Below are 25,981 nucleotides of genomic sequence, written 5' to 3'. Positions count from 1 at the left end.
ACGAACCACAAATTATGGCTGGCTTAAACAACTTCAGAAAAAAGTAATTGAAGATATAAAAAAGAAAAGTGATAATAAACTAGCGTATATAAGGTATTCAGCCTTGCATAGACAGGTAGAGTAAAAAGAACGATGATATTGTCAGAGCCTTGATACTCTAAACTTTGTTTTCGCTGTTCTGACCCTACACAAGAGACGCGCATCTAAGCTGAACTTAAAAAAAGAATTATCCCCACGCCCGTCTCAAAGAAATACTGACTTCTCAATTACACATTGTTCTTCGTTCTTGGCCTTTTTTTTTTGTTTTTCTTTTCTTTTCTTTTCTTTTCAAAGGAGGATGAAATAAACTTTATTGAAGACGAGGGGAGGGGGAGGTGGGAGCCGAGATGAGGAGGAGCGGGCTAGGGTGGCGTCCAGCCGGCCGCGACCTTCGCCACCCAGACCGCCAGCCCGGCTTTGGTTTGAGGGTTAGTGGAGTCCCACGCCTCCTGTGAGGGAGCTTGCCGCAGGAGTTTTCTTGGGGGAAGATTATTCCTGCAACCCCACAGAATATGATGCTCATCGGCTGGATCTGTGTCGCAATATTTGCATGTTTAAATATAGTCGCCTTTGGGGACATATGGTTATATCCACGACTGGATTGGTCTCCTCAAAGTATAGTTGATTTTTTTTTGTTTGTTTGCTTGTTTGTTTGATTGGTTGGTTGGTGGGCTTTTTTTTTGTTTTTTTCTACGTCCGCCTCTTAGTATATCCACGCAGTGGGTACATGCCTGAGTTGACGACCCCACCGTGATCGCCGCCTTCTTCTTTGAATTGAAATTCGGCCAGGGAATGGTAAAAAATGCATGCTCAATAGACTCAGGTGCATTGCAGGAATTAAATAAAGGGACGCCGCCAGGTTGGACTTGAATAAACATAAATTGAATGGCGGGATTACGGCGCGCAGTTACTTAAAAAAAGAATTATCCCCACGCCCGTCTCAAAGAAATACTGACTTCTCAATTACACAATGTTCTTCGGAATAAATACTACAAGTTGTCTTCAGAGGCACGAATGATCATTCCAGGAGAAACACCGATGGTGAAAGTCTGGAGACGATGAGACAGTATATTTTGTCGAAGATTGAGAATTCTACAGAGGTAAACACGAACTACTTGGGGCGAGGGTGCGCGGGCTCGAATAAATAGTAAATACAGCTTCATCCTGGATACGGGGCGAATCGCGTACTGTTGAACCACTCAGTTTTACAGAGAAGCTGTCTGTGGCTAGGGTACCGTTTCATTTTTCGTGTCCGTCAACAAATCTGCGTATGCAAAAACTCAGCTCCCGAATTTGATGCAAAATCGCTTCATTCTATGGAAAAGTTTATAAGTCTCATCACTTGGATATGCATTTCCCGTAGATTAGTTTTCAATAGGCACCATTTTCAAGATCAGTGGACTCTCAGGTAGATAAAAAAATGTCGCAGTTTCGCCCGAAAGGCGAAGCATCAATTGCGATAGCAAATTAGTAGAGAGCTATTCGGATTAGGGATAGTAGTTTTATCGACTGCATAAACCTGGACATATTCGCTTACTAACTGAATTAACAAGCGTGGTGTCAGCGCGCGCAAGCAAACATGAATAGATCCCACTCAATGACCGCAGACAACGACTGTCAAAACGCTGGCAGCAAGCGCAGCCGCCGCAGCGGGCGAAGGTTCGTGCGGTCTATCACTTCAATGGAAACTGAGCGGTGAATGCACAGCGCATACAAAGGTCAGAGCCTTGTGGAGATAAGAGACGGTGTGGGCGACCGCCACAGCCGGGCAAAGTACAAACGCAGTTGTTGGCAAAGTAGAAGCTGCACCCCCCTCCCTCCCGCGCTGCCTTCCCGCTTTCTTGCTTTCGCGTGGGAGATTGAGTGACCAGTGCCCCTTGCGCCCGGTTGCAAGATACGCATTTGGTGCCGCAACACAGCGTCGCCCCGCCTCCCTCCCTCCCACGGCCTTTCGCGCGACGAAGGTCGCGTTTGCGTGAAGTATATACATACTATACGTGACGCGCCATCGTGTTAACAACCATGAGCAATGCGTTGTCTGGGTGCCTGTTTCAGAGAACGGTGAAATTATTAGCAAACGTTTTCATGCAAAATGCGCGCCTAACTCTTCTTTTTACGCATTAATAAAGTAGCCATATTTGACTAGAACAACTCACCATAGTAATAAGAATCATCATAGAAGATGCGCGGTGCAGTTTCCTTCTAACACGCATTTATAATATTGACATCAAATACCAATACCAAGTTTTTTCTTCCTTATAAAATGCAGTGTCTCTCATAGCTAAGCACTAAGGTAATGTTAAGTATTTTGCGGAGCATCATAGACACCTTCGTGTGTTAAAATTGCAGACATTCTTTTTACGCAAAGTTTATGGACAGACACTGCGCATATACGCATTGCAAAACCAGTAGACCCCTTCAATGCTACATAGCTTGCGATATCCACGCCGCAAATTTTCACGACTCGCGGTTTTGAAGAAGAAACTGCCGTTCAGGCATGACAGTAAAAAGAAGCCGGCATATCCTTCAATAAGTACGGCTCGAGCCGCCAATACCCCAAGCATGCACGAAGGTAACGAACGCGCGCAGCAGCCGAGCGAGCGTCGTCCTGGCCGTGACGTCACTCGTAGAGGGCGCCACTCCAACTTCTCGCCGCTAATGCCGTGTGCTAAACTGCTTCCCTGGTAATCCCTCTTCACAGCAGTGGAACGGTTCGTGATTTTTCGGCCAATCTCACATAGTTAGTATGAACAGTGGGTTGAAAGCACAACAGCATTTGTCGTTTTCTTTTTTTTTGTTGGTGTGAATTTTGTGTATCTCGCGAGTACTTATCTCCTTATGCGTGGCCACCCCCTTTGTGGGTATGGGCTATGGATCGAGGCAACAACTGCAACGTCGCGGTATTGGCATATGGGGCAGGAAGAAGAAGTGACCAGCTCCCCGTTCTGGTTGTGCCGTTGTCTGGGAAGAAATACAACACCAAACGCTACGGTATCGATTGACGCAGCTACAGGTACATCACGTCATGCTTCAAGTTCTAGTATCCTAGCATCGGAATGGGAGAAACATTGCCTTCCTCGCGTCTTTAAATCATGATGTACTTACATAGAAGCAGAATTGGCTTTTGCCGTAAATAATATGTAGCATTAACAGTCATCCTTATAAGTTTTATCATATTTATCAGCTGCGTGCGAACATTGCGATCAAAAGCGCCATATACAACCTTCTCATATTACGAAAGATAAAGTACGTTCAGAGCAATGTAACTAATACTTGGTGAACAAGGGAAGCCTCGGCCCGGAGCCAACATTTCGATAAGGAAAGTTGTATTCGCCAGTGATCCGCCATAACAATGAAAAGTTACATAATCGAAACTTTAGCTCTGCACGGGCTGAAACTTTCCTATTTGTCCCCAGTTAATCCGAACGAGTCATTCTGGTATATTGTGGATCATACGGTCTGGAATATAATTACAAGCCTTAAATAACGAGGCAGATAGAGAACAACGAATCCACTGTTTTTTCGGGACCGGAATAATTCTGTATGTGTAAGTTCGACGCAGGAGTCGACGCGAGTATTGTAGGTGCTCTCTTTGCGTTGTCATTTCAGGGTCTATGGCTTCCGAGTTTTGGCAGAACAATACCGGTACGAAGAAGGCCATCATTGTTTACACCGTGAGCCATACACTTTTCTTCAAATACCCCTTAGCCAGACCTAACCGCATGCGGCTGAGAAAATGCGTATAAGCTTTATTCCGCCAACTGCACGCTTTCTGTGCAGTTGGCTCAAAGAGCTCTGAGCAAAGGATCTAGTGCACACAAACTAGATGCAAGCTCTTGCAGCTGCTACTGCGGTGGTACAAGTGCACCCGGTCGTGTCCTTGGCATTGGTTAAGAATCGGTACTTCTTTTGCTTACGTTTAGCCGTTTGACTGGCAGAAACAATTTCTCTCCGCTTATACCTAGTAAATAAATGCTTATTTCTGTAGTTTACATCTTTGCTTTGTCACCTCCTCCCAACCCCTACTTAGCACGTTTGCATTTTGAAGGCTTGCATAGTCTTGCGTGGGAATTAATACCACAGAACAGCGATCGGATAGCGGTACATAAGGCACAGGCGTGCTCACAACAAATGAAACAACAGGACTGCGAAATTGTACGGCTACATGCCTTGATTGCGCAGGCTTATATATGCGCATGTCGAATTGGTGCAAGCAGAGACAGCATCCACGGGTGCTTTGATGGATTTTCGCTGAGTAAAACACTCTTTATTGCTTTGCAATTGCAGCTCATCGTTGCCATCACAACCATTTGCGAGGCTCGGCTCGGCTACACAGCCATCTACGACATTTCGGATTATGCTGGTGAGTTTCGCAGTTTTTTTTTGCAATTTTGCAACTTTGCAATTTTGACCACCTGGGGTTCTTCATCGTGCACCTAAACATAAGTACACGAGTGGTTCTGCACTCTGCCCCCATCAGAATCAGACGGCCGGGTACAGAACCCACAACAATGAGCTCAGTAGCACAGCGCCATAGTCAGTGGGCCACTGCGGTGGGCACTCTCGCTGAAATAATGACGATTACTGGGGAATAAGCGTGATCCATATTGGCTTACTTGATTTCTCGTTCGTGCTCGAAATTAGCCAAAATAGCTTTGCGCGCCGACTTTTTTCACATGTTCGTTCGACCTCACGTGTAACTGCACGGTACCATGAGGTGCTCAAGTTCGTGCTAATTTATGTCCAAAAATTTTGCGCGAAAGCAGACAGCAACGTAGACAAGACGCGCTTTTGTTTCTTTTGCTATATAGTTTTCCGCTCATGTAAGCGCATGCGCAATGTTTACTATATAACCAATATAACCCCTCTTTTCCTAAGTAAAACTTCAGATGATCGTAGCGCTCCTGTTGCGTTTTCTTCCCTGCGTATATCTGGCTGCTCTTGCGCAAAATTTTTTCGACATTTATTTTTGTTCATCTTAATACCAGCGTCTTAATTGTTCCCAGATCGGCCCGAGCGACTCTCGAGACTGGCTCTCCACGTGTTCCTGCAGTCGGTGCACTTCTTTATGTGCCTCTACTGGATCCACGCAGCCAGGCAGGCGAGTGGAACAGCCCACTGAGCTTGCGAGGTCATAAAAGTCACAATTTTTCCCGAAAGGCGAAGCATCGATTGCGATAGCAAACTAGTAACGAAGTAAGGATAGTAGTTTTATCGGCCGTATAAACTTGTAAACATAGGCATACTAACTAAATTAACAAGCATGGTGTCACGCACGCACAAGCAAACATGAACGCATCTCACTCGATGACCGCGGAAACTCGCTGTCAAAACGCTGTAGTGAGTAAGCGCGGCACCAGCAGCGAGCGAATTGACCTTCGTCCCACCGCTCGCATCCACGCGAACTAAGCCGCAAAAATATAGCGCAGGGAGCAATGACTCTGCCCCCACAGCAGATGGCTTTCAAGATACAGCCGCCCGGGCGGAAGCGTGCGGCGTAGTTTGCGGCCAATCCCTTCCCCAACCCCCCTCCCCCGGAGCCTTGCGGCCCGGCGTACGTGCGGGGTCGCTCGGGCGGCGCGGAGTAAAATGCCCCCCTCCCTCCCTACCCTCCCTCTGGATCGTTGTGCACGACTGGAAGACGGCGCGCTTCCTTCCCGCTTCCCGCTCTTGCGTGTGCTCACCGTCGCACGCATTCACTCGCACAAAGAGCATACGGCGCGCGGCGACGATTTTATCGCCCGTGCGCTTTATACGGAACCTCACGGCGACGGCGACGCCAAAGGCAGAAATGCACCTATCGCAATAAAATAATACTGCAAAACTGCCCCGCGTAAATTTTACAAGACAATGGTAGTCACGCGCTAGGTAACTTGTGATAAATTGCAATGGCCGATTCGGAGTACTTCCGGAGCAACATTTCCCGCTCTTTTTGTAGTAGGACTGTTTTAATGTGAGGTCGAGTGGCGCCTCCACAGCCTAGATCCCTCTGCCGAGCGGCAAAGACTCCTATTGCAAAATCCAGGCCACGGAATAAAAAGGATACAGGGAACTGATTCAGCAGGTCTGTTCTCTCGCGTCCCTGCTTCGGCGGGTGGGCTCGAGCTCGAATCGCAGATTTAGGGGAGTTGCATTAAGTAGTAGGATGGTGCTCGCTCCCGAATATCGGTCATGCGGTTCCAATCTGCTATTATAATTCGACATTAGCATTTTTATTCCTGCATGTCAAGTGACAAAAGAAAAACCGTCATAAGCCGAAGCAAGCGTCGTGCTTTGGCAAGTTCGTCTTTTAAAAAGGCGGCAGATCCCACGTCTTGTGGGAATCGGAGTTATGCGAAGCAGTGTGTGGGGAGCCTACCAATTTAACGAAACTACCATGACAGCACCAAGACGTAGGCAGCTCTTTCATGACCTACATGACACGCATGTCATGACAATCATGTCATGAGTCCTCAGGAGTCCCTTTAGCTACACCTAAGAGACCTTAGGGCGAAAGCCTTAGTCATACTCGTGACTATGACTTCTACCAGCATCCTGTAGTGTTTCCTTCACTTAGTACCCACGTCCGAACCCATTTCAGTGGCTTTTTAGTGTTAATATTTTTTCGCTGAGTCATTGTCATTTTTGCTGAGTCATGCTCATGAATATGACTTCTACCATCATCCTTTAGTGTTTCCTTCACTTGTACCGACGTCCGAACCCATTCCAGTGGTTTTTGAGTGTTAATCTTTTTTTTTCTGAGTCATTGTCATTTTGATGAGTCATGCTCATGACTATGACTTCTACCAGCATCCTTTAGTGTTTGCTTCCCTTAGTACCCACGTCCCAGAGAAACACACACAACAGCATACTATTGTGTGGTGTGTGTTTCTCTTCTGTGTGTCCCGTCAAAATGTTGCGCAATCCAACTTATAATATGCTACACCAACACGCTAAAACTTCAACCTCAACGTTGAGGATGCAGTGGTCAAAATCACCTAAAAGGGGTACGTGCGCCAACCATTTGCCTTAGCTGACTCCCGCTTTACTTCCCACTTCCTTCGTTCTCAGACGTTCGGGTATGCGCGAGACCCACTACAGAGAAAGGGTCACAATTGATACGCCAAGCGAGATACATACTACAAATACTAACACCAAGGCCGCTCGATCAAAATAGCGCTTTTTGATCAAGCGGCCATACTAGTACACTCTTGTTTTCATTAGGAATACCGGAGACGTGGACATCAGCAGCTGCTAGTGGTGCCATTTACCGCACTGGCGCAACTTCTGCAAATGTGCACTGATCTTGGAGGCCACGAGTAGGCATACAGAGCTACCATTGCATTTACCGACGAGGATCTACTTCTACCTGCTGGTGTAAAAGTAACGGCAGCAACAAAATTGCTATTGCATAGCAGTACCTTTTTTTATACAACGAGCATTGTTATAGTTTACTTCAGCCGCTTCGTTTCTATATATCTAGCCTCTTTACACCGCTCTACAATTTAAAAATAAATCCTTAATGTTTTTCTGGTGCTGGACGAATTCAAGCCCGCGTAACACGAGTTCCCAGAGCACAACAGCCCAACGCTATAGCACTGGGCCACGAATGTCCGCGGGCAGCGAGGGATAAATTCTAGGTGTTAGCACCCAGTGGCGCGCCACCGGTGCAGTCTCGGAGGCCAGACAAAAGGAGAGAGACTTTGCGGGCGCCGCGCTAGATGGCGTAGCTTGTCCAGAGAGAAGCGCGTGAGATGAGCCCGGCTCAGTGGCGCACCGACGTGGGGGGGGGGGGGGATTCGGGGGTTCTAACCCCCCCCCCCCCCCTTTTGTTTAACCCCTTTTCTTTCCTTACGCATTTGAGTACTGCAACTAAGATGAAAGACGCGCAATCGTCTGCACACTCGCAAAAACCGCATTTTTTTTACAATTTACCGTGAAGAAATCGAAATTATTGCTGTTTAGATGGTATTGGCTAACTGTCACCCCCCCCCCTGGCAGAGATCCTGGGTGCGCTAATGGCCCGGCTGTTACATAACGGGTTTCGGCTGTGGCAATACTGTGTTTCGCTACATTGCTTGCACGCTAATCGCATTCACGTCGATAGTCATCGTGAGATGGGTTCTGCCGAAATTTTTCTTTTGTGAAGAAAGTCTTTCAACACACCGTTTCTGACCCTCTAGGGTTGAACATTAAACGGAAGAAGATGTCACTGCCAGCGCTGGTGCTGTCATCTACATCTCTGTCTTCCGGTTTCCTGTAAACGATAATGCCTATAGTGGTTTATTACGCTATAACAATACGCATGCAGACACAGCGAAAATAAACAAAAGCGAAAGAGGATCCGTGAAACGAATCACCGTGAATTCAGAAGCCTATAGCTGGATTCCTAAACATTTGTGACCTTGAAAATGACCCTCTGGGCGATCACCAGGTGAAGTACAATCCCTCAAGCTTAGTTCGAAACACCACACGACATGATGGCGTTTCTGCAGAAAATCTTTTGTACGGATGCCACGGATTTCTGGTTTCCTGTTTTCACGCCTTTTCGTTGTTGTTATGGGTCGACGGAAAGTTGGCCCGTATAATCTACTCCCGCCGCGGGTGTCTTAGAGCGTTCACGCCGTTTAACCTTTAACGGCCTACGACAGAGCTGGCGGCAGAGTAAACATTTTGCTGCATCTCAACTGTTTACATTACAACTTCGATCCTATATACTGAAGGTTTATTTATACGAGGATGGCCGTATGGACGCGTTAGTGTTCCATAACGTCTTCATGAATTAGTGCATCTCGTAAAGTGTGAAGGGAACGAACAAGAGACAGAGCGCCCCTTATCTTGTTTCCTTCACTCTTAACGAGATGCGCTAATCCATGCAAACGTTTATTTATATCCCGGTGTCTCAACTGTATAGTGAGGCGGATAGTCCGGACTTCCGGTACTTGGAGTTGCGATGATTTGAACTGAACTTACTTACGTTGGTTTGTGTATCTCCGCAGGACTACATACCAGGAATGTCGTTTGCTTATTCAGCCATGGTCATCAGGACGTGCGGCAACTTCATTTACACTGCGTCTGTAGCTTGTTACGAATTCTTCATACTGGTAAGTGCAGCAGCCTTCTCTTACCATGTACTGTGATTGTTGCAACATAGAGACTATTGCTAGTTTATAGAACGTCTCCAAATGATAGTACAGTGGCTGCAATAGTACTGTAATGCAAGCACTTGTAACGTCGCGCAACGTTGTAAGCATTGGTGCTTTCTTTTTTTTTTTTTTTTTCAGCCAAGAACTGTTGTCAACGTTATCAAGATTGCGAGCTGGGTAAGGCAGTCCATATCACACTCGTCCTAAGAAATTGAAACTTTTTCCTCTCTAATTCTTTTTGAATTATTTTGTAGCAACAAAAATATATATAGGCCTGCAGAGTAGTCATTCGTGTTACAAATCGTGCAGAAAAAGTAAACCGAGAAGCAGCTGCACAACTGAAGCGAACAAGACAAATGCGCCTCCTAGATTTAAAGCGAAGAGCTTTCTTTGGCTCTTTCGCCTGTTTTCATGGTCGGTTGTTGGTGGTCGGACTTTCACCACCGATACAAAGAGCGCCTTCTCTTGCGCAACCGAGATGCGAGTGGCGTTCGCCGCCGAACGCCAGATTAGGAAAAAAAGGGGGAAAAAAGAAGAAAAAAAAGGGAAAAAATGGAAAAAAAGGAAAAAAAAACTTCGACGTGAGCGTACGGTTCTCACAAGCTTTTGAGTTCTAGAAATGACATTTACAACCGTTAAATATGAGAGGAAAGAGCAAACCAAGAGTATCGACGCTAAAGAGGACAAGGTCGACGTACATGGCGGTTAAATTATTCGGTGATTACATGTTGATTATATCTCTCATTCTGTCTGTAATTATTTTTTTCGTGTTCATTATTCATTACTTTCGTATCATCTTTGTATCGTATTTCACGCGCATTTACGTTGACCTTGTCTTCCTTAGCGTCAACACTTGGTTGACCCTTTTTTTTTTCTGGAAGTGGTTACAAGATAGTCATAATTCCAGATGCGCCAAACCCGTATGAGGTCAGCAAATAAAGAAGACCTTGTCTTCAATATATTTAGTTTGATTTCGTTAAACATCCAGTGCTATTGCGGAGGTAGTAAAAATAGCCGATCAGCAACAATGCAAATCTAGAACTAGACTTCATTGTAGACGTCAGAATAGCCGGACCTGCCAGCACGTGCTACGACGCGAGAGTATTGGGGTATTTAAATGTTTAGATACTCTGGTAGTCTGCTTGGGAAGGACAACCCTCATTTTCGCCTTTGCCCTCTCCCTCATGTATCATACATGAAAATAAAGACAATTTCAAAATATTCTTGCATATTTGGCACCACAGTCATGTTATATTATTTGGCGTTTAATTATACATGCACAAGAATTGCATAAAAACGCCAGGACAAGAATAAAGAGTCCTTGCATCAGCTGCTTTGCGAAATCGCCGGTCTCGACTGTTTTGTCACATGTATACTCAGAGTATTGGCATGGTATTGGCAATTCACGCTAATGACATTGTTTGATTCTTCACCGTCACTACAACGTGACAGAATACTTGTTAGCAGACAGCATTTCAGAGATAACATATTATGGTTACATCGCTCGTACATCGATAAATTTGAGAGATAAAATTAAGTTTAGTTATAGGTTACCAGGCAGCTAGCCCGAGGCCAAATTCACAAAGCTTTTCGCTCGTTATAATATCGATCTGTCATTGACCACCCACTTCCGCTTATCGCGATGGCGGTTCGCTGGCATTTGTTCTTGCGAACCGTTCAAACTTACAAACAGCTATATGAATAGGGGTCCAGGTTTGCTGCCTAGCTTACACGGCAAAACATGTGTATAGGGAATAAATGATAGCACCTGGAAAGAAGGAATTTACGCTTCCGACCTGCATTCGTAAGTTGTTGGAAAACATAAACGTGTTATAACTTAGACGGATTTGTACACGCAGGTTAAATCAAGCGAAACATTACCTACTCTATTCTTTGTTGCAGATACCTACTGATCTGCGCTTGTGGTACGGGGTATTCTGGCTGGTCATTGAGGTTTGTTATATTTGATAACGTACCAAATTCACCTACTCTGAAGCTATTGCTTATAATGTAATCTTCTTACTGTGCTTTTATTGTTAGGATCTAGAGCTAGGCACTGGCCTTTACACGGCCTTTGCAGGTGAATTCTTCCACTGAGTCCTCCACATGCGGTATAACGATCACAGTGAGCGGTCACCAAAAGAACACAAGCCAAAAAATGGCACGCTTCATTGGTCTTAAAGTAAGGGTACACAATGCGGCATAAACTACTCCTGCTTTCAGCGAAACCTAATTGATTCTTCAAGGGACCCCTAAACCACCCTCGATATTTGTTAAAGATTTCAAGTAAACACGAGCATCGAGTTCAGAATGCCGTCATGATCAAAGATGCCAAACGATGCAGCGCTACGCGCCGCGGGCGCGCCACACACACACACAAAAATGTCGCAGTTTCACCCGAAAGGTGAAGCATCAATTGCGGTAACAAATTAGTAGAGAGCTATATACGGAGTAAAGATAGTAGTTAGAGAGAGAGAGAAAAGACTTTATTATTATATCAGCTGTATAAACTTGGACATGCAGCAGCACCAGCAACGCGCATAACTGTTGTCGACGCCGTCGGCGTTTCGACCGCGTTCGCACCGAACGCGCGCGGCGTTGGTGACTGTTGCCGGTGCCTCTGGGGGTGGCTCGGAGGTTTTCGACGAGATCAGAACGGGACACTCGTCGAGCAGCGTCGGAAGTCTTTACCACCTTCTCGCCACGCAACGTTTTATTGCGATAGTAATTATATGGACACTCCAAGCGGATTTCTGCCGTCGCCGTCGCCGTGAGGTTCCGTATAGAGTCGAACGGCGATGAAATCGTCGCCGCGCGCCGTATGCTGTACGTGCGCGAGGGACGCGCGCTTTCACTGGGAGCGAATGCACGGCGGAGAGCAAACGCGACTTCTTCCGTCGCGCGAGAGGCCGTGGGGGACGGGAGGGAGGGGAGGCGACGTTTAGCTGCGGCACCAAATGCGTATTTATACAAAAACACCGCTCAAGCACTCCGTACAGGTGGTTAACCAGCGAAGCTGAAACGTGCGGCCCCGGTGATTAGCAGTGGGTTAATCCCGACGCTGTATTGAAGCGTTTCTCAATTATTGGTTACATGTTTGTGTTTATAGTGGAACGCAAGCGCCAAACGCGGGCGGATGCTGCTAATCACGACGCCGAGCTAACTCGAGATATCGAACGCATGCGACAACGGCGAGCCGAGGAGGCGGCGTTGAGGGCAGAGCAGCGTCAACGTGGCAATGGCGGGAACGCGTTCGCCGGGGCCAACGCCCGCTTTCGGCTGGAGTTTCTCGAGCGGCACTTTGGCTTCGGCTGCGAGGAAACGTCCACGTTGAAATCGCGAAGTGTAACGCAAGCGCCAATGTCGGGCGGACGCTGCTAAACAGGACGCCAAGCTAACTCGAGAAAATGATACACTAATCACTGAAGAAATATTGAAGTTTTTTTCCCAAGTAAACATTTCTCATCAAATAATTAGGTCATACGCTGTCATTAAAGACTTAAAGGGACACTGAAGAGAAACATTAAATTAGTTTAGACTGAGGAAGTATTCTTTCAAAATTATATTTTCGTGAGTTTCGCGGTTTAAGATGTTCATTACTAAAGAAAACTGAAGGCCGAACTGCCATTTTATGAATTTCGCACCGAAACCCCAGCACCCTACGTCAGCGTGACGTCATAAATTTAGAGGTATTTTCTCGTACTTGGTGCGTTGCGGCCCAGTAAAAGTTCTATGTACGGCACATGGAGGCTCCCTAGGAACATCAAGGTGGCATCGCCATCTGTCTGTCGGTTTTGCACCTTTTTTTTGGATTAACAAGCCTCTTCGCAGTTCTCACCATAAAGTTAGTATGCTTTTCACTGTAAAAGTGGCTTTTTGCTAATGTAGAAGGGTAATTTCAATCGACTAATACAGCTAATTCAACTCATTTTTATCTTTACTGCCTCTTTAATAATGTTAATTATCTAAATGGCTTTTTATCTAAGTTTACTGTAACTGCCCGCTATTTTATTATTGCGATTGCAATTATATGTACATTCCAGGCGCATTTCTGCCGTCGTCGTCGCCGTGAGGTTCTGTATAAAGTCCACGGGCAATAAGATCGTAGCCGCGCGCCGTATGCTCTATGTGCGAGTGAAGGCGCGAGGGTCAGCCGGGGCTCGTGGCTCAATCTCGCGCACGCGAGTGCGGGAAGCGGGAAGGAAGCGCGCCGTCTGCCAGTCGCGTGCAACGATTCGGAGGGAGGGTAGGAAAGGGGGGGGGGGGGGGCGTTTTACTCCGCGCCGCCCGAGCGACCGCGCGCGCCTGCAAAGCTCCGGGGGCACGGCAGGGAGGGGGAGACCGCGTGCTACTCCGCGCGCTTCCGCCCTGGCGGCTGTACTTTTCTGTGGCGGGCGCAGAGTCCTTCCTCCCTGCGCTGTGTTATAGATCGCGCTGATGCGAGCGGCGGGATGAAGGTCAATTCGCTCGCTGCTGCAGCCGCGCTTACTCACTACAGTGTTTTGACAGCGCGTTTCCACGGTCATCGAGTGAGATGCGTTCATGTTTGCTTGGGCGCACGTGGCACCATGCTTGTTAATTTAGTTAGTATGCCTATGTTTACAAGTTTAGACAGCCGATAAAACTACCATCCTTACAGCGTATAGCTGTCCACTGGGTCGCAATCGCAGTCGATGCAATCGCAGTCGGAACAGCTTCGAGTGTGGGGGCATGCCCCCACTGGTTCAGAACCTGTGGAGGCGACTGCCCCCCCCCCCCCCCCCCCGCTTCCGGAGCCCCTGGCGAGGTGTCTGAAACACTCAGCTGAATCTCACAGATGGTTAATTTGTTTACCTGACGCTTTAGTCGTTGCTGCACTGGACGAGCTAGAGCACCTGTCCTCCCTCGTGCCTGTCAAATTCGTGCTCAAATCCCCACGCTCTATTTATTTACCAACTCCCCCACCAACGCATACTGCAGGTGTACGTGCTCTCCCGCTTGCACGTCTATACCAGCCGCCTGAGAGAGGCATCGTCGGAGGCCACATACACGTCGCCGTTGCCGGGGGCAGAGCCCGAATGCCAGGGGTCGCCACCGGACTCGCCGAGCACCACCACCCCCGAACAACAGCAGAGCCCGGAACGCCCCAGGGCCTCGCCGTAGCTCCCTCGCCCTCTGCCTCGATTTTGGCTGTGGCGAATGTGCGCAGTCGGGAGACTTGGACGCGTGTGCAACGACGCTAGTGTTTCTCCGCTATGTTCTATGCGCTTTCTATCCGTTTTATTCCGATCGATTTCATGTTTCCCGTGAGCTACTAAATTATACCTGCAAGAATGCTGGCATAGATGTTTATTCCATTATACGTCACGAAAATTGACCAATTTGTTTTTCGGAACGTGAACGTTTTTCAAGCCAACCTCTTTTTTATGTTGTGATGTGTTGCCATAGTTTGTATTGCTTTAACACTGTAGAAATTGTGTAATCCGTTATTCTTTGTTCATAGACGCAAGTGACGCCTTTTTATTTACATAATATTATGTAACTATGAACAAGAGGTCCCGCTGCACTTTCTAACTGCGGGACCTCTTTCTGTATATTTTCTAATGCATTATGTACCGCTAATGAATAAACTTGAATCTGAATCTGAACTTGAATCTGAATGATACGAACGCGCGCGGCACTTCGCGACTGTTTTAAGCGATGCTCGAAATGCGAAGGCAAGGAAACACCCGCACGCACACACGTGGTACTGTAGCACGCGAAGGCTACCCGGACGGACGATGACGTAACAAAACCTGGAGAGCGATCCCACAGAAGCTCCACATTAAAAACTAGAAGGCGCATTTCCATTTTCACACTCAGCAGTGTGCGTAACATTGACGTGACAATCACAGGCGCGATTCCTCGATCGTGCGATGCATGATGAACCTGGAGGACTTCTGGAGTAGAGCAGTCCCTATACATCGCAAATGGCATAAACACGTTATAAGTGCTTGTGCAAACACATGTAACAGATAAGTTCATTTCTCGGCTATGCTTATTGCATCTAATTCGAAGTCTCGTATTTCAGTAAGCCATCGTCTGCGATGTATTTAGCGGTAAAATTTTATTGTCCACCAAACGCACGTCCTACGTCATGGCCCTTAGTGTAGTTATCTTCCAACGATAACTCCCTGGGCGTCGTCATAATGTTCTCTGGAGTGTTGCGGAACAGCGCGAGACCCCGCTCAAGAGCACTATACAGAAGTGGCAGCGCGTACGCTTTGTACTCAAGTTCAGAGAGGATCGGTGAGCTCTTCCACTCCAGGCGAATTTTCGCCGTATGCTGTGGATGCGAGGAAAAGCATGCGAGGGTGAACCGAGAAGGATGTAGGGTTGATGCGCGCCGTCCTCCAGCGCGCTGAGCGCAAACAAGGTAGGGGCACAGAACACCCATACAAACTTGTAGGGGGAGTTCAGCGCGTGGTAACAGGATCCTGTGACTTTAGGTAACATTAGGATGCCTCTATGTGCAAAATGCATATCAAGCGTTAGGGTTTCATCGCTGGCCATGTTACTATTTTATGTAATTGGAAAGAAACAGCTGCAACGTTCCTTTTTTTTGGAAAGGAACACTGCACTATCATTTTACTGCCTTTTGTCGTGGTGGGACGTTTTTGGTTTTGTATTGTTACACACTAAGAGATGGAGCCTTTTTAAGAGAACTCTTAAGTAATGGGACTTTGATGCCGTAAATGATTGTACTGCGCTACTTAGTGCCATGAAAAAAAATTATCGGGTTTACGTACCAAAACCACGAACTGATTACAAGCACGCCATATTAGGGGTCTCGGAATTGACTGCCACCACCTAGCGTTCTTTACCGCGCACCTTAATCTAAGTGCACGAGCGTTTTTACATTTTGCACCAATTAAATTCCACCCGTAGCGAACGGGACCGAACCCGTGACCTGAGCTAGAGCACTGCACGGGCTCGGGCTTACCCGAAAGCACGGGCCCGGCCCGTGGGCCAGGCCGGGCCGGATAGAGCAGTTTATTCACGGGCTCGGGCCGGGCTTGGGCATGGCATGTGCTTTTCAACCCGGGCCCGGGCCGGGCTCGGACTTTCTGGTGGTGTGCATGTAAAGTGCAGCGAGTTATCCTCGCGCGTCTCGACTCTGAAAAAAAATTTTTCGGTCTCGGGCCGGGTTCGGGCCAGTTTCGAGCCGGGCTCGGGCTGGGCTCGGGTCTAAGATAAAGGGGTGGGTAACGTAGATTATTTCCGGGCCCGGGCCGGGCCCGGGTATCGCCATAAAACTTTTGGTCGGGCTCGGGCGGGCGGGCGCTGGGCTAAGGCGTCGGGTTCGGGTCAGGAAGGCGGGAATGGTTATCAAATATTTCGGAGAAAAAAAAATGCGGCAGACACAGCATTTGGGGACAGACCTGCCACATTGCACCATTTCTTGTAAAGCAACTGGTCAGTACGTGAACGTACAAAGACATAATTTGAACCGTAATTTGACATAATTTTTACAAAGCCGTGGTTGCGATTTCTTGACAGGGCTTGTATTTGGTCTTCATTTAGAAACTTGACACTCTTCCCAAAAGTTGTGAAGCTGCTTGCGAGCTTCTGAACTTTCTTTTTCAAGTCATCGCGTACTTCTTGAAGCGGCGTGTATTGATTGATGAACCACGCAAGATTGAGGAAGCAGTAAAATATGGACGCAGCATGAAATCAGTGAGAAGAAGACTAGGCATAGGACAAGGCAAAATGTATGCACTGAAAGATAAGCAGGGTAATAGCAGCAATTTTGATGACATAGTAAAAGCAACAGAATAATTCTATACTGACCTGTGCAGTTCCCAGAGCAGCCAAGCTACTTTAATTCGAAGTAGTGATGAACAGGATACAGAGGCCCCTTATATAACTAGCGATCGAAGTTAGAAGGGCCTTGAAAGACATGACCTGGGCAAAAGCTGCTGGAGAATATAGGAATAGCAATCGATTTAATCAAGGATGGAAGAGATATCATACTTGAAAAGCTTGCAGCCCTTTATACGCAATGCCTCACGACTTCAAGTGTACCAGAAAGCTGGAAGAACGCCAACATTATACTTATCCATAAGAAGGGAGGCGTTAAAGAATTGAAGAATTATAATCCTATTAGCTTGCTCTCAGTATTATATAAAATATTCACCAAGGTAATTTCAAATAGAATCAGGGCAACACTTGACTTCAGCCAACCAAGAGAACAGGCTGGCTTCAGGAAGGAATATTCTACAATGGATCATATCCATGTCATCAATCAAGTAATCAAGAAATCTGCGGAGTACAATCAACCTCTCTATATGGCTTTCATAGATTATGAAAAGGCATTTGATTCAGTAGAGATACTAGCAGTCATAGAGGCATTGCATAATCAAGGAGTACAGGATGCATACGTGAATATATTGGCAAATATCTACAAGGATTGCACTGTAACCTTGGTTCTCCACGAGAAAAGTAGAAGGTTACCTATCAAGAAAGGGGTCAGGCAAGGAGACACAATCTCTCCAATGCTTATTCACTGCATGCTTAGAAGTATTCAAGCTCTTAGACTGGGAAGGCTTAGGAGTGAAAATCAACGGCGAATATCTCAGAAACCTTCGGTTTGCAGATGACATTGTCCTATTCAGTAACAATGGGGACGAATTACAGCAAATGATTGAGGGCTTTAACCGAGAAAGTGGGACCTAACCAAACCCAACAATGAATGTCGCCACCCTGCACGGAGCGCGGGGGGAGGAGGACATGATCGAGCGCACATCTCCTCTATCCCGGCCGTGGCTGGGCATAGCTGCCCGCACTGCTGAGCGCATACGTAGTGCGCGCGTCCCATCTTGGCGGCGGGTGCAAAGTTGGCAAGCCGAGATAGCTAGTTGCTTCACGCACGTCGTCTTCCAGCGTGCCTAGTGTCACGTAAACTAAAGTTTCGGATCTCGCTTCCCGAGGCCGGCTTCCCGAGGTCGGCTCCCCGAGGCCGGCGCTTTTCACCACGCCAGCCAGCGTTCGCGGTCATCGAGTGATTTCTGTTCATGTTAACATGTGCGCTTGTCGCATCACGCTTAATTGGTAAGCGAATGATTACGGCAACTTATAGGGCCACTAAAACTACGACCCTTAATTCGTGTAGTCTAACATTTTGATATAGCTAAATTATGGGGTTTTACGTGCCAAAACCACGATCTGATTATGAGGCACACCGTGGTGCCGCACCGGAAATTTGGACCACCTCGGGGTTTTTTAACGTACACCTAAATCTAAGTACACGGGTGTTTTCGCATTAGCTATCAATTGATAGCTATATCAAAATGTTAAAATTTAGTCCGAAAGATGAAGCATTAATGCTTCATCTTTCGGACTAAATTGCTACATTTTTATTTATGAAGGCTGCCTTAAGCATACTAAAATATATGGTTGCAAATACAGATTCATTTTGTGCAGGAAGTCCTATTGACCCTTTTCGCGGAGCAGTTTGTTTTAGAGAAACGAGATAGCGCTCACGGCGGCGCGCCATACCTCTCCTCAGCGACCGCGCACGAATACGAAACCATTACCGCTGCTACCTTGCTTCTGTGCGATCAGCTGTCGGAAATGCAATTGAGTTTTCGCTAGCACACTGTGCTCCATTCCTGCTGGTTTGAATCATGTGGATTGAAGACGTGTGCAGTAGTTGGCTGCAAAAATAGTGACTAGCAAATTAAGGAATGTAATGAATATATGGGGCCAAGTTCGCGAACCACTGCTGCAACTGTCCGTACGTGTTTCCGGAACTTCGAGATCTACGGCTTTCCTGGAGGATACACAAATTTGCTCATATTCCAGCGTTGTATCGCTAACCTTCAAAGAAAGGGCTTCAGCCTCGGCACACCGGCAGGAGTGAGTACCGCTCGTTAAACAATGATAAAGGGAATAGCGCCGCTTTCTGTCATAGTAGTTTTCGCGCACAGTATCTAGACGCATCTACCCCAACCGGCACGGAAACTTACGCCCCTCTTTCGCCAATGTGCCAAGAATAAGTGAATGGACGCACACTTGAATATATGTGCACTTTACACGTACAATAAATGACTGACTACACCGATAGCGCACGAATGGCCAAAGCTGAATGTTTCGTGACGGTCCACGAGAGTAAGCAAGTTAGCGATAATACATATTTGCTACAAGGTATTACAGTGCACAGAACAGCTACGTTTCAGGCCTTGTGCACAGCAAGAACAAACCTAACGAAACTGAGCACAACCGCAAGCGATTAGGCAGAAAATAATCAGATAGTGACCGCATCGAGAAACTTTACTGAGTCAGAAATATGACAAGCCGCTGCTTCAAAATATTTTCCAAATAAAGAACGAAGAGCAAAACACACTAACCCTGATTCATTTAATGAACGGAAAGTTTGGAATTCATATTTAGCCCCGCTTTTAGAATAAGCACCATATACGCTGCTTGCGCCGTTAGGACATAGCTTAAACAGCTCTGAAAGCGCTTTTGCATGTTAATCTGAAGCTGTGATCAAAGCTTCGTGTCGTCCACCTAGTCACCGTCTACGATATCTCCGAAAACAAAGGTTTTCTAAGCCGCGCCCGCGTCATACACTTCCGTTGTAAACAAGGAGGCAACGGAGGCAGTTAGGCAAGCAATGGACGCGTCACCATGAGATCAAACATGGCAGCGCCCACGGGATCGCCGCGAAAAGGGTCAATAGGGAGTGGTATGGTACCCAGCGCACATGAAGTGGTGGAAGACAAACACGTACACGTCATCGCAGCGGCACGGTAACTTTTCAGTTCTTTTGGTACGTCGATCTACGGACCAGGACAAATTTTTCAAATGAGAGGCTTTCTTTCTGAGAAACCAGTAGCCATAATTCTAGGAACCATAGCAAGGGTATCCTTCGTAGATTCGTAGTGCACCTGGCTGGATGACATTTTTTTTTTTCCTTTCAGGAACCTTCCTCCACCCTGCGAATTTCATTCATCTGAAATCACTGGTCAGAGGCATCACTTCACCACACGCATTAATTCCAGTTCAATATATTTTAATATGGCGTTCAGGCTACGGCTTCCGCTTCGGGTACGAAGAAACCGTGAACATACACGCTAGGGATTCAGCGAAGTTTACCAGCAGGCTCTGAAAACAATTGCCGAGTGTAGATCACACGGTAACGATCGCGTCTCCGAAATATGCACCGATATTGAAAAAAAAAAATGTCCGCGCGTTCTTCTCTTCGAATGAGCAACTGCGGACACGAGTATAGCCTCCGAGATGGGTCCGCAGATGGGACACGAGTATGGCCTCCAAGCACCGGCCTGATTTTTGAGGCCATGCTCCGAGCTGGATGCCTAAAGCGCACAAATAGTCGGGAGCAGCAAAAGAAAAAAGGGAGCTTCGAAAGATCGAAGCGAGAATTGAATGCAGCACTTTAGAGACTCCTGGTCATGGTGTGTTACGACTGCGGTTAGCGATTACATGACCACCCTTAGCTGTTCCTGAGGTGCCCTCTATTATGTGGCTATTCCACTACAGGAATCAAAAGGGAATCGGAAATAGAGTATTACAAGAGTATCATGTGTAACACTGCAGTCGCTAGACAACAGGGTGTCGTAAAACTGAGTTGCTGGTGGCTAATACAATGTGCGGTGGTGGCGCACATTGTATTGGTGTTAGCCATAGTGTGGTGTTAGCTTGATGGAAGGTAGCGGTCATTATATTCACAAATACAGAAAACAGCGTAATAAGCTTGGCCGTTTAAATAATTTAAAATTGTTTGCACCATTTTCATGCACATAATCATACAAAACCATCCTTGCGCTGAGAATGCTATGTTTTTACTGTTACCACGGGATTAAAACGTGTGTGAAGCTACAAGGCGATCCTGCCACTGCGCTGTTACTCATAATGGCTTACGTTGTTTAAACAAAGTTATTAACTGCCTGTATTTGACTGGGAATCGAAGAAGTAAAAGTTAATTATGTATGTGTACAAGTGATGGAGTCACAATAACCAGCTATATTAACTTCACTGTACAAGAATACAGGCATTAACTACAGCAAGAATAGCAGAAAGCTGAGTTGCACAACATCCGCGCCTACAGAACACCAACAAAAAGCACCATGCATGCACTGTAGCAGAAACTGCGTTTCGCACTCATTTCATGTAGAGTAGGAATGTTCGGAGCATTTTGTGCAAGAACGTGGCATTGAAAGGCAACATATCAGGTCACAGCAGTCAGCGGGTTTCATTACCAAACAATGCGCCCAAATCACTCACAGCGAAGCGCCCCCGTGTACATTTCAGTGTGCGCCGCCGGTGCATCCATACTAAAGCACCGATGGTGCTGCCACTTATAGCCTGATCTCGTGGCCAATATCAATCGTTTCATTTGGTGAGCATTGTACAGCCAAAGCATAAGGCACTGGATGTTCCCTCCATTTTGGCTTGGCGCATGGGCACATGTCAGTTACGATAGTGTTTAGGTTATTGGTGTAGCTCTTCTGCTTTTACATGTATGAGCTAACATGTGCTTTAGAAGCAAAGCAGATAAGACAATAATGGCTGCACCACGTATCAGGACACAGCGAAAATTTATGCTTTATAAAACGGTCTTTATTTCAGCTGACTGCACAAAAGCAAACTGCCGAGAAGCACAGAAAGGGGTAACTGCTCCTGGGTGAAAGTCACCAGTCTTTGCATATTGAAATTTGCTAATGTATGGCAACAGAGAGCCCAAAAGGTTAAAGAACAACATAAAAATGAGCAAGTTTAAGTCATTTTCAAACTACACGATAACCAGCTTCAACTCACAGGGCTTGAAGGAACATTCAAACACAAACGACCTTGCATCACATTGTGAAATCTGTACATTTTATGAAAACTTAGTTTCATCATATGCAAGTTTCTTCATGTGTGAGGAAAGGTGTGTGTGCTCAATGCAGTGCAACAGCAATATATCTAAGATGTGCAGTGCAAGAACACTGACGCACAATAGACAAGGACAATGGATTGAAATAGATAAAGAATAAAGCTTGTGCACAAAAAAGAATATGTACTTTTTGATTCATATGTTATAAGAGCCAAAATCACTGTTAGAATCTTGCAAGATGAAAGTACACAACGAAAGTAGCCTGATTTACTATGTACTGCCAATTACAGACAAAACTTTGCTAAAGAAAACATGAAATCAAATCACACTGCCCCAAAGGTACCTGCATCCTGTCTTTCATATTTGGACAGCAGTAGCATCCTTTCTAAACATTTATAGCTGGGGGGAATGCATTTCGGAGCTTTAATAGATTGAGGTCGTAAATAAGCTACAGAGTGTTGTGGATATTATACATGTAGAGCAATACTGCTCTTTTAGTGTCCTAGCAAGGCACATAAACCTCCTTAGACCACATAAAGTTCATTTAGAAACTTACAAGCCACGCCCCCAAGCCTATTGTCCTGCCTCTATTACAATCAGAAAAAGGCTGCGTAGTGAATAAAAAAGACATTTGTTGAGTCTTGTGCACACTGCCTGAACACGCACACTGTGACAGCTGAACATTAGTTTCTTACACAGTGCTGTCATACAAATGTTAAGCTACCAGTGGTTTAATGCTTGAGGCACAAGCACTTTGCAAGGAGGATGTGCTATGAGAAGCCTCAGCACAGGTCCCTGACTATCACTCGCCTTATGAGAGCTTAGCATCAGGCAGGCTCATGAAGCCTTTATTCAGGAAGCCAGGCCATTTCAGAAGCAGCAATGAATGGCACAGGTGGTGAAAAGACTTCAGCTATGCCAGAAGGCCCACAAAGTAAATCCTGCAAGTGACACATTCGAATACAAAGGCCCGCTTCCACAAATATGCAATCTTTAGTGCAGAATTCTCAGCATGTAATGACTATGCAACCTATAAAACTGCACGTGCTCACAAGAGGTGCAAAAAACACCCCTCTTCACCCTTTTCCTGATCTTGAAACATCAACTGGACAATACGTGCTTGGTAAGAACATATGACGGACATTTCTCTAGAGAAAGCCAATGCACAGTCAACAAGGACAGAGTAAAAGGCACAGTGGGCCACTACAAAATGGAAATGATGAATGTCAATAAATGACCTCTTACAACCCAACCTACAGACATGGCCCATTGACAGCAGTGCACTGGGCAATCCCCGAATGTAGTTGCAAAGTTACACCACAAGTTTTTTTTTTTTTTTTTAGTGCAAGTGTTGAAGACAGTGCTACATTTCTTTTAACACTTCTCAAATAAGAATCAGCATTTGCACACAACTGTGGCTTCTTAGAGCTGGTACACATTTAAGCAGTTGTGCTTTTGAAGCTTCACAATTTTGCATGAAGAGAAATAATGAACACTAACACAGATACATAACTTCCCCAAAATGCCACATGAAGCTCAGAAATTATTGTGTTCAAGCAACGAAAATGGCATGATAGATGACCATGACCTGACCATAACCCTGGCCAAAATCAGTTCCATGTGGATGGCAACTAATCTGGATAATAAGCACTACGCATTTCAGCATTAAAAGTGACATCTTACTGCACAAAATGGATGACGGACTATGGGTGTCATCACAGCAAGAATACTTCATCTGGTTGCTGCTTCATGCGACCAATCAGTTGGAGAACACTGGCTGATGTGTGATTGGCATCAAAAGTTAATGGGGCAGGATGTCTGCAAAAAAAAATCACAACTGCTGCAAAGAGCTGGAGTTGCAAAGATTGTGGTGAGAACACTGGTCTGTTTTTCAACAAGCTGCACAGCCTAACTGCAAGAAAATTTCACCTTATCGCACAAGACATGCCACAAACTTTTCATGGCCGAACTACATCAACCTGGCAATGTATCAAGAGTGATTAACTACCAATGAAGACTGAACTGCGCGGCATTTGACGGACAAAAATAAAGAGGGGTTTCTGCATTATCGGCAACCTTGACAAATATTATCAATAGCTGTCACAGCACAACCTTTTGTGGGTGGGTCAAATTAGGAAAGACGTGCACTCTCTTTAACTGCAAATCTGTACGTGCCCATATCATACCTTGGGACAAAACAAAGATTTTTCAGAATAACAAACTACCACTGTATAAAGATGTACAAATATGTCTGCCTTGAGCGTCTCTTCACTCCAATACTGCTAGTAACTTCTTTGGATAACCTACATGTAAATGAGCGGTTTATGTTGATCTGACAGTGTGCTAAAGGAGCCTGAAGTGTTTAAAGAACTTGAGCATGATATGCTTCCAAAAGTGGAAATCTCGTCTTTGCTTGCCGTTTGAACACATTAGCATCAGTACAAAACAAAAAAATTCACAATCAAGAAAGCAAACTCGGGACGCACCAAGCAGGAACACATCGTAGACAATACAACAAAACAAAATAGAAAGACTTTGAACATTGCATGAACACACAGAATAAACGCCGATATGTGCAAAGACAATCATGAATATTGCCAAGTAAAACCCTAAACAATGAGTGGAAGAACCACTAACCCTTCAGTACTCAAAGAAAATTGCAACTACTAACGAAAATAGCTAAACAATGCACACAGGAAAGAAAAAGAAGTGGTGGAGCAAACAGCCACATACACAAAATACTTCCCACAAGCTTTCCCACACCTTCTAGTCCACATTTTAGCAGAACTATAGCCAAAGACAGGCAGACCTATAGCCAAAGATGAGGACTATCTTCTGGCCTGTGTAAACGTAAGAAAGTATTTCACAAACTTAACTGTTAGTTCATTTATTCCACCAAACTTAATTGATGAGCTGGACTTTTCACGTATATAGAAAGCTACCAGCCAAGACATGTCAGGTGCTTCCTGGTGCTTCAATGGAAAGAGTGATCTAAAAGGAGTAATATATTTATATTCTTAAAAAGCCCTACAACACTATTTCAGAAAGATGTGGAATGTGTCTGCTATCAAGGTGCATGCATCATCTTGTGAAACCTTCACAACAAAATGATTCTGAATGTGCTTTGCATGAGGAGTTATTGGCAATCACATGCTTCACCTACCAGGCCTTTTGCAACCATCTACTCACTTTCGATGTTCCTACTGTCCTTAAAGTTAAGTCGCTGTGTCAACGTGTAGCGATGTTTGCGATACTCCACCCATCATCATGCTGAGCATATGATGGCCATCGAAGTCGATTCACCGCACCACCTAACTTCAGAAGGCAGAAGCCCAGTGTTAAAGGAACAATAAAGGGCAATAGAATTAGTTAAGGAATGGGCGCCAAGAGAAGTTAAGCGCAGTTGAGGATGCCGGAGAATTAAGTGGTTTGATGAAAATTTGCAAGCATAACTTGCAATCAGCTGGTGCAAGATGGGGGTAATTGGAGACTGCTAGATGAAGCCTTCGTCCTGCAGTGGACATAAAAATAGGCCGATGATGATGGAAGGGCAACACTAAATCATCTTATACAAGTAAACTATTGTTTAAAAACATTGTTCTCCTTCATTTGGTAAAGAAAGGTCATTACTGGAGAAAATGAAAGCAGACTTTCTCGTTTTTAAATATTGCAGCAAAAATTCAGCTTCGGTACGTCAGTGTGATAGCAGTGATTTATTTTATTTATTAGTATTGCAACCCCTCTCTGGGGATTTCATCAAAGTTAGATTTCGATGTATCTGGGCCAGTTTGGCACTAAAAGGTTCATGAAACTTGCAAAGTTTATTTACCGTTTTTTTTTTTTTAATGCAATGTAGTCCTTTTTTACTATAAGCAATTAACTGGACCTGTGTATAGGCATCAATATCCATCACGTCACGGTGACCTGGCGAAGAACTTAAGGGTGGTTTTACCACTAG

General features: G+C 45.7%; 1 protein-coding gene across 1 annotated transcript; it reads left to right on the top strand.

Annotated features, from left to right (window-relative positions):
- The first annotated feature begins 9,040 nt into the window (after positions 1-9,040).
- Positions 9,041-14,622, top strand: LOC125944583 (uncharacterized). Its single transcript, XM_049665077.1, has 4 exons — positions 9,041-9,122; positions 9,303-9,341; positions 11,067-11,117; positions 14,124-14,622. The coding sequence occupies exons 1-4, from the start codon at positions 9,054-9,056 to the stop codon at positions 14,304-14,306; spliced, it is 342 nt and encodes a 113-aa protein (XP_049521034.1). The 5' UTR covers positions 9,041-9,053; the 3' UTR covers positions 14,307-14,622.
- Positions 14,623-25,981: the final 11,359 nt, after the last annotated feature.

Source organism: Dermacentor silvarum, chromosome 3 (assembly GCF_013339745.2).
Source record: "Dermacentor silvarum isolate Dsil-2018 chromosome 3, BIME_Dsil_1.4, whole genome shotgun sequence".
NCBI classification, from domain to species: domain Eukaryota; kingdom Metazoa; phylum Arthropoda; class Arachnida; order Ixodida; family Ixodidae; genus Dermacentor; species Dermacentor silvarum.
This window is presented reverse-complemented; position numbering and strand designations above follow the sequence as displayed.

Bases quoted from the DNA above. Each gene is read 5' to 3' on its own strand.
- LOC125944583 (XM_049665077.1), top strand. From the start codon at position 9,054: ATGGTCATCAGGACGTGCGGCAACTTCATTTACACTGCGTCTGTAGCT. The intron at 9,123-9,302 runs GTAAGTGCAGCA...TTTTTTTTTCAG, and splicing joins GTTACGAATTCTTCATACTG to CCAAGAACTGTTGTCAACGT. The intron at 11,118-14,123 runs GTTTGTTATATT...CGCATACTGCAG, and splicing joins TATTCTGGCTGGTCATTGAG to GTGTACGTGCTCTCCCGCTT.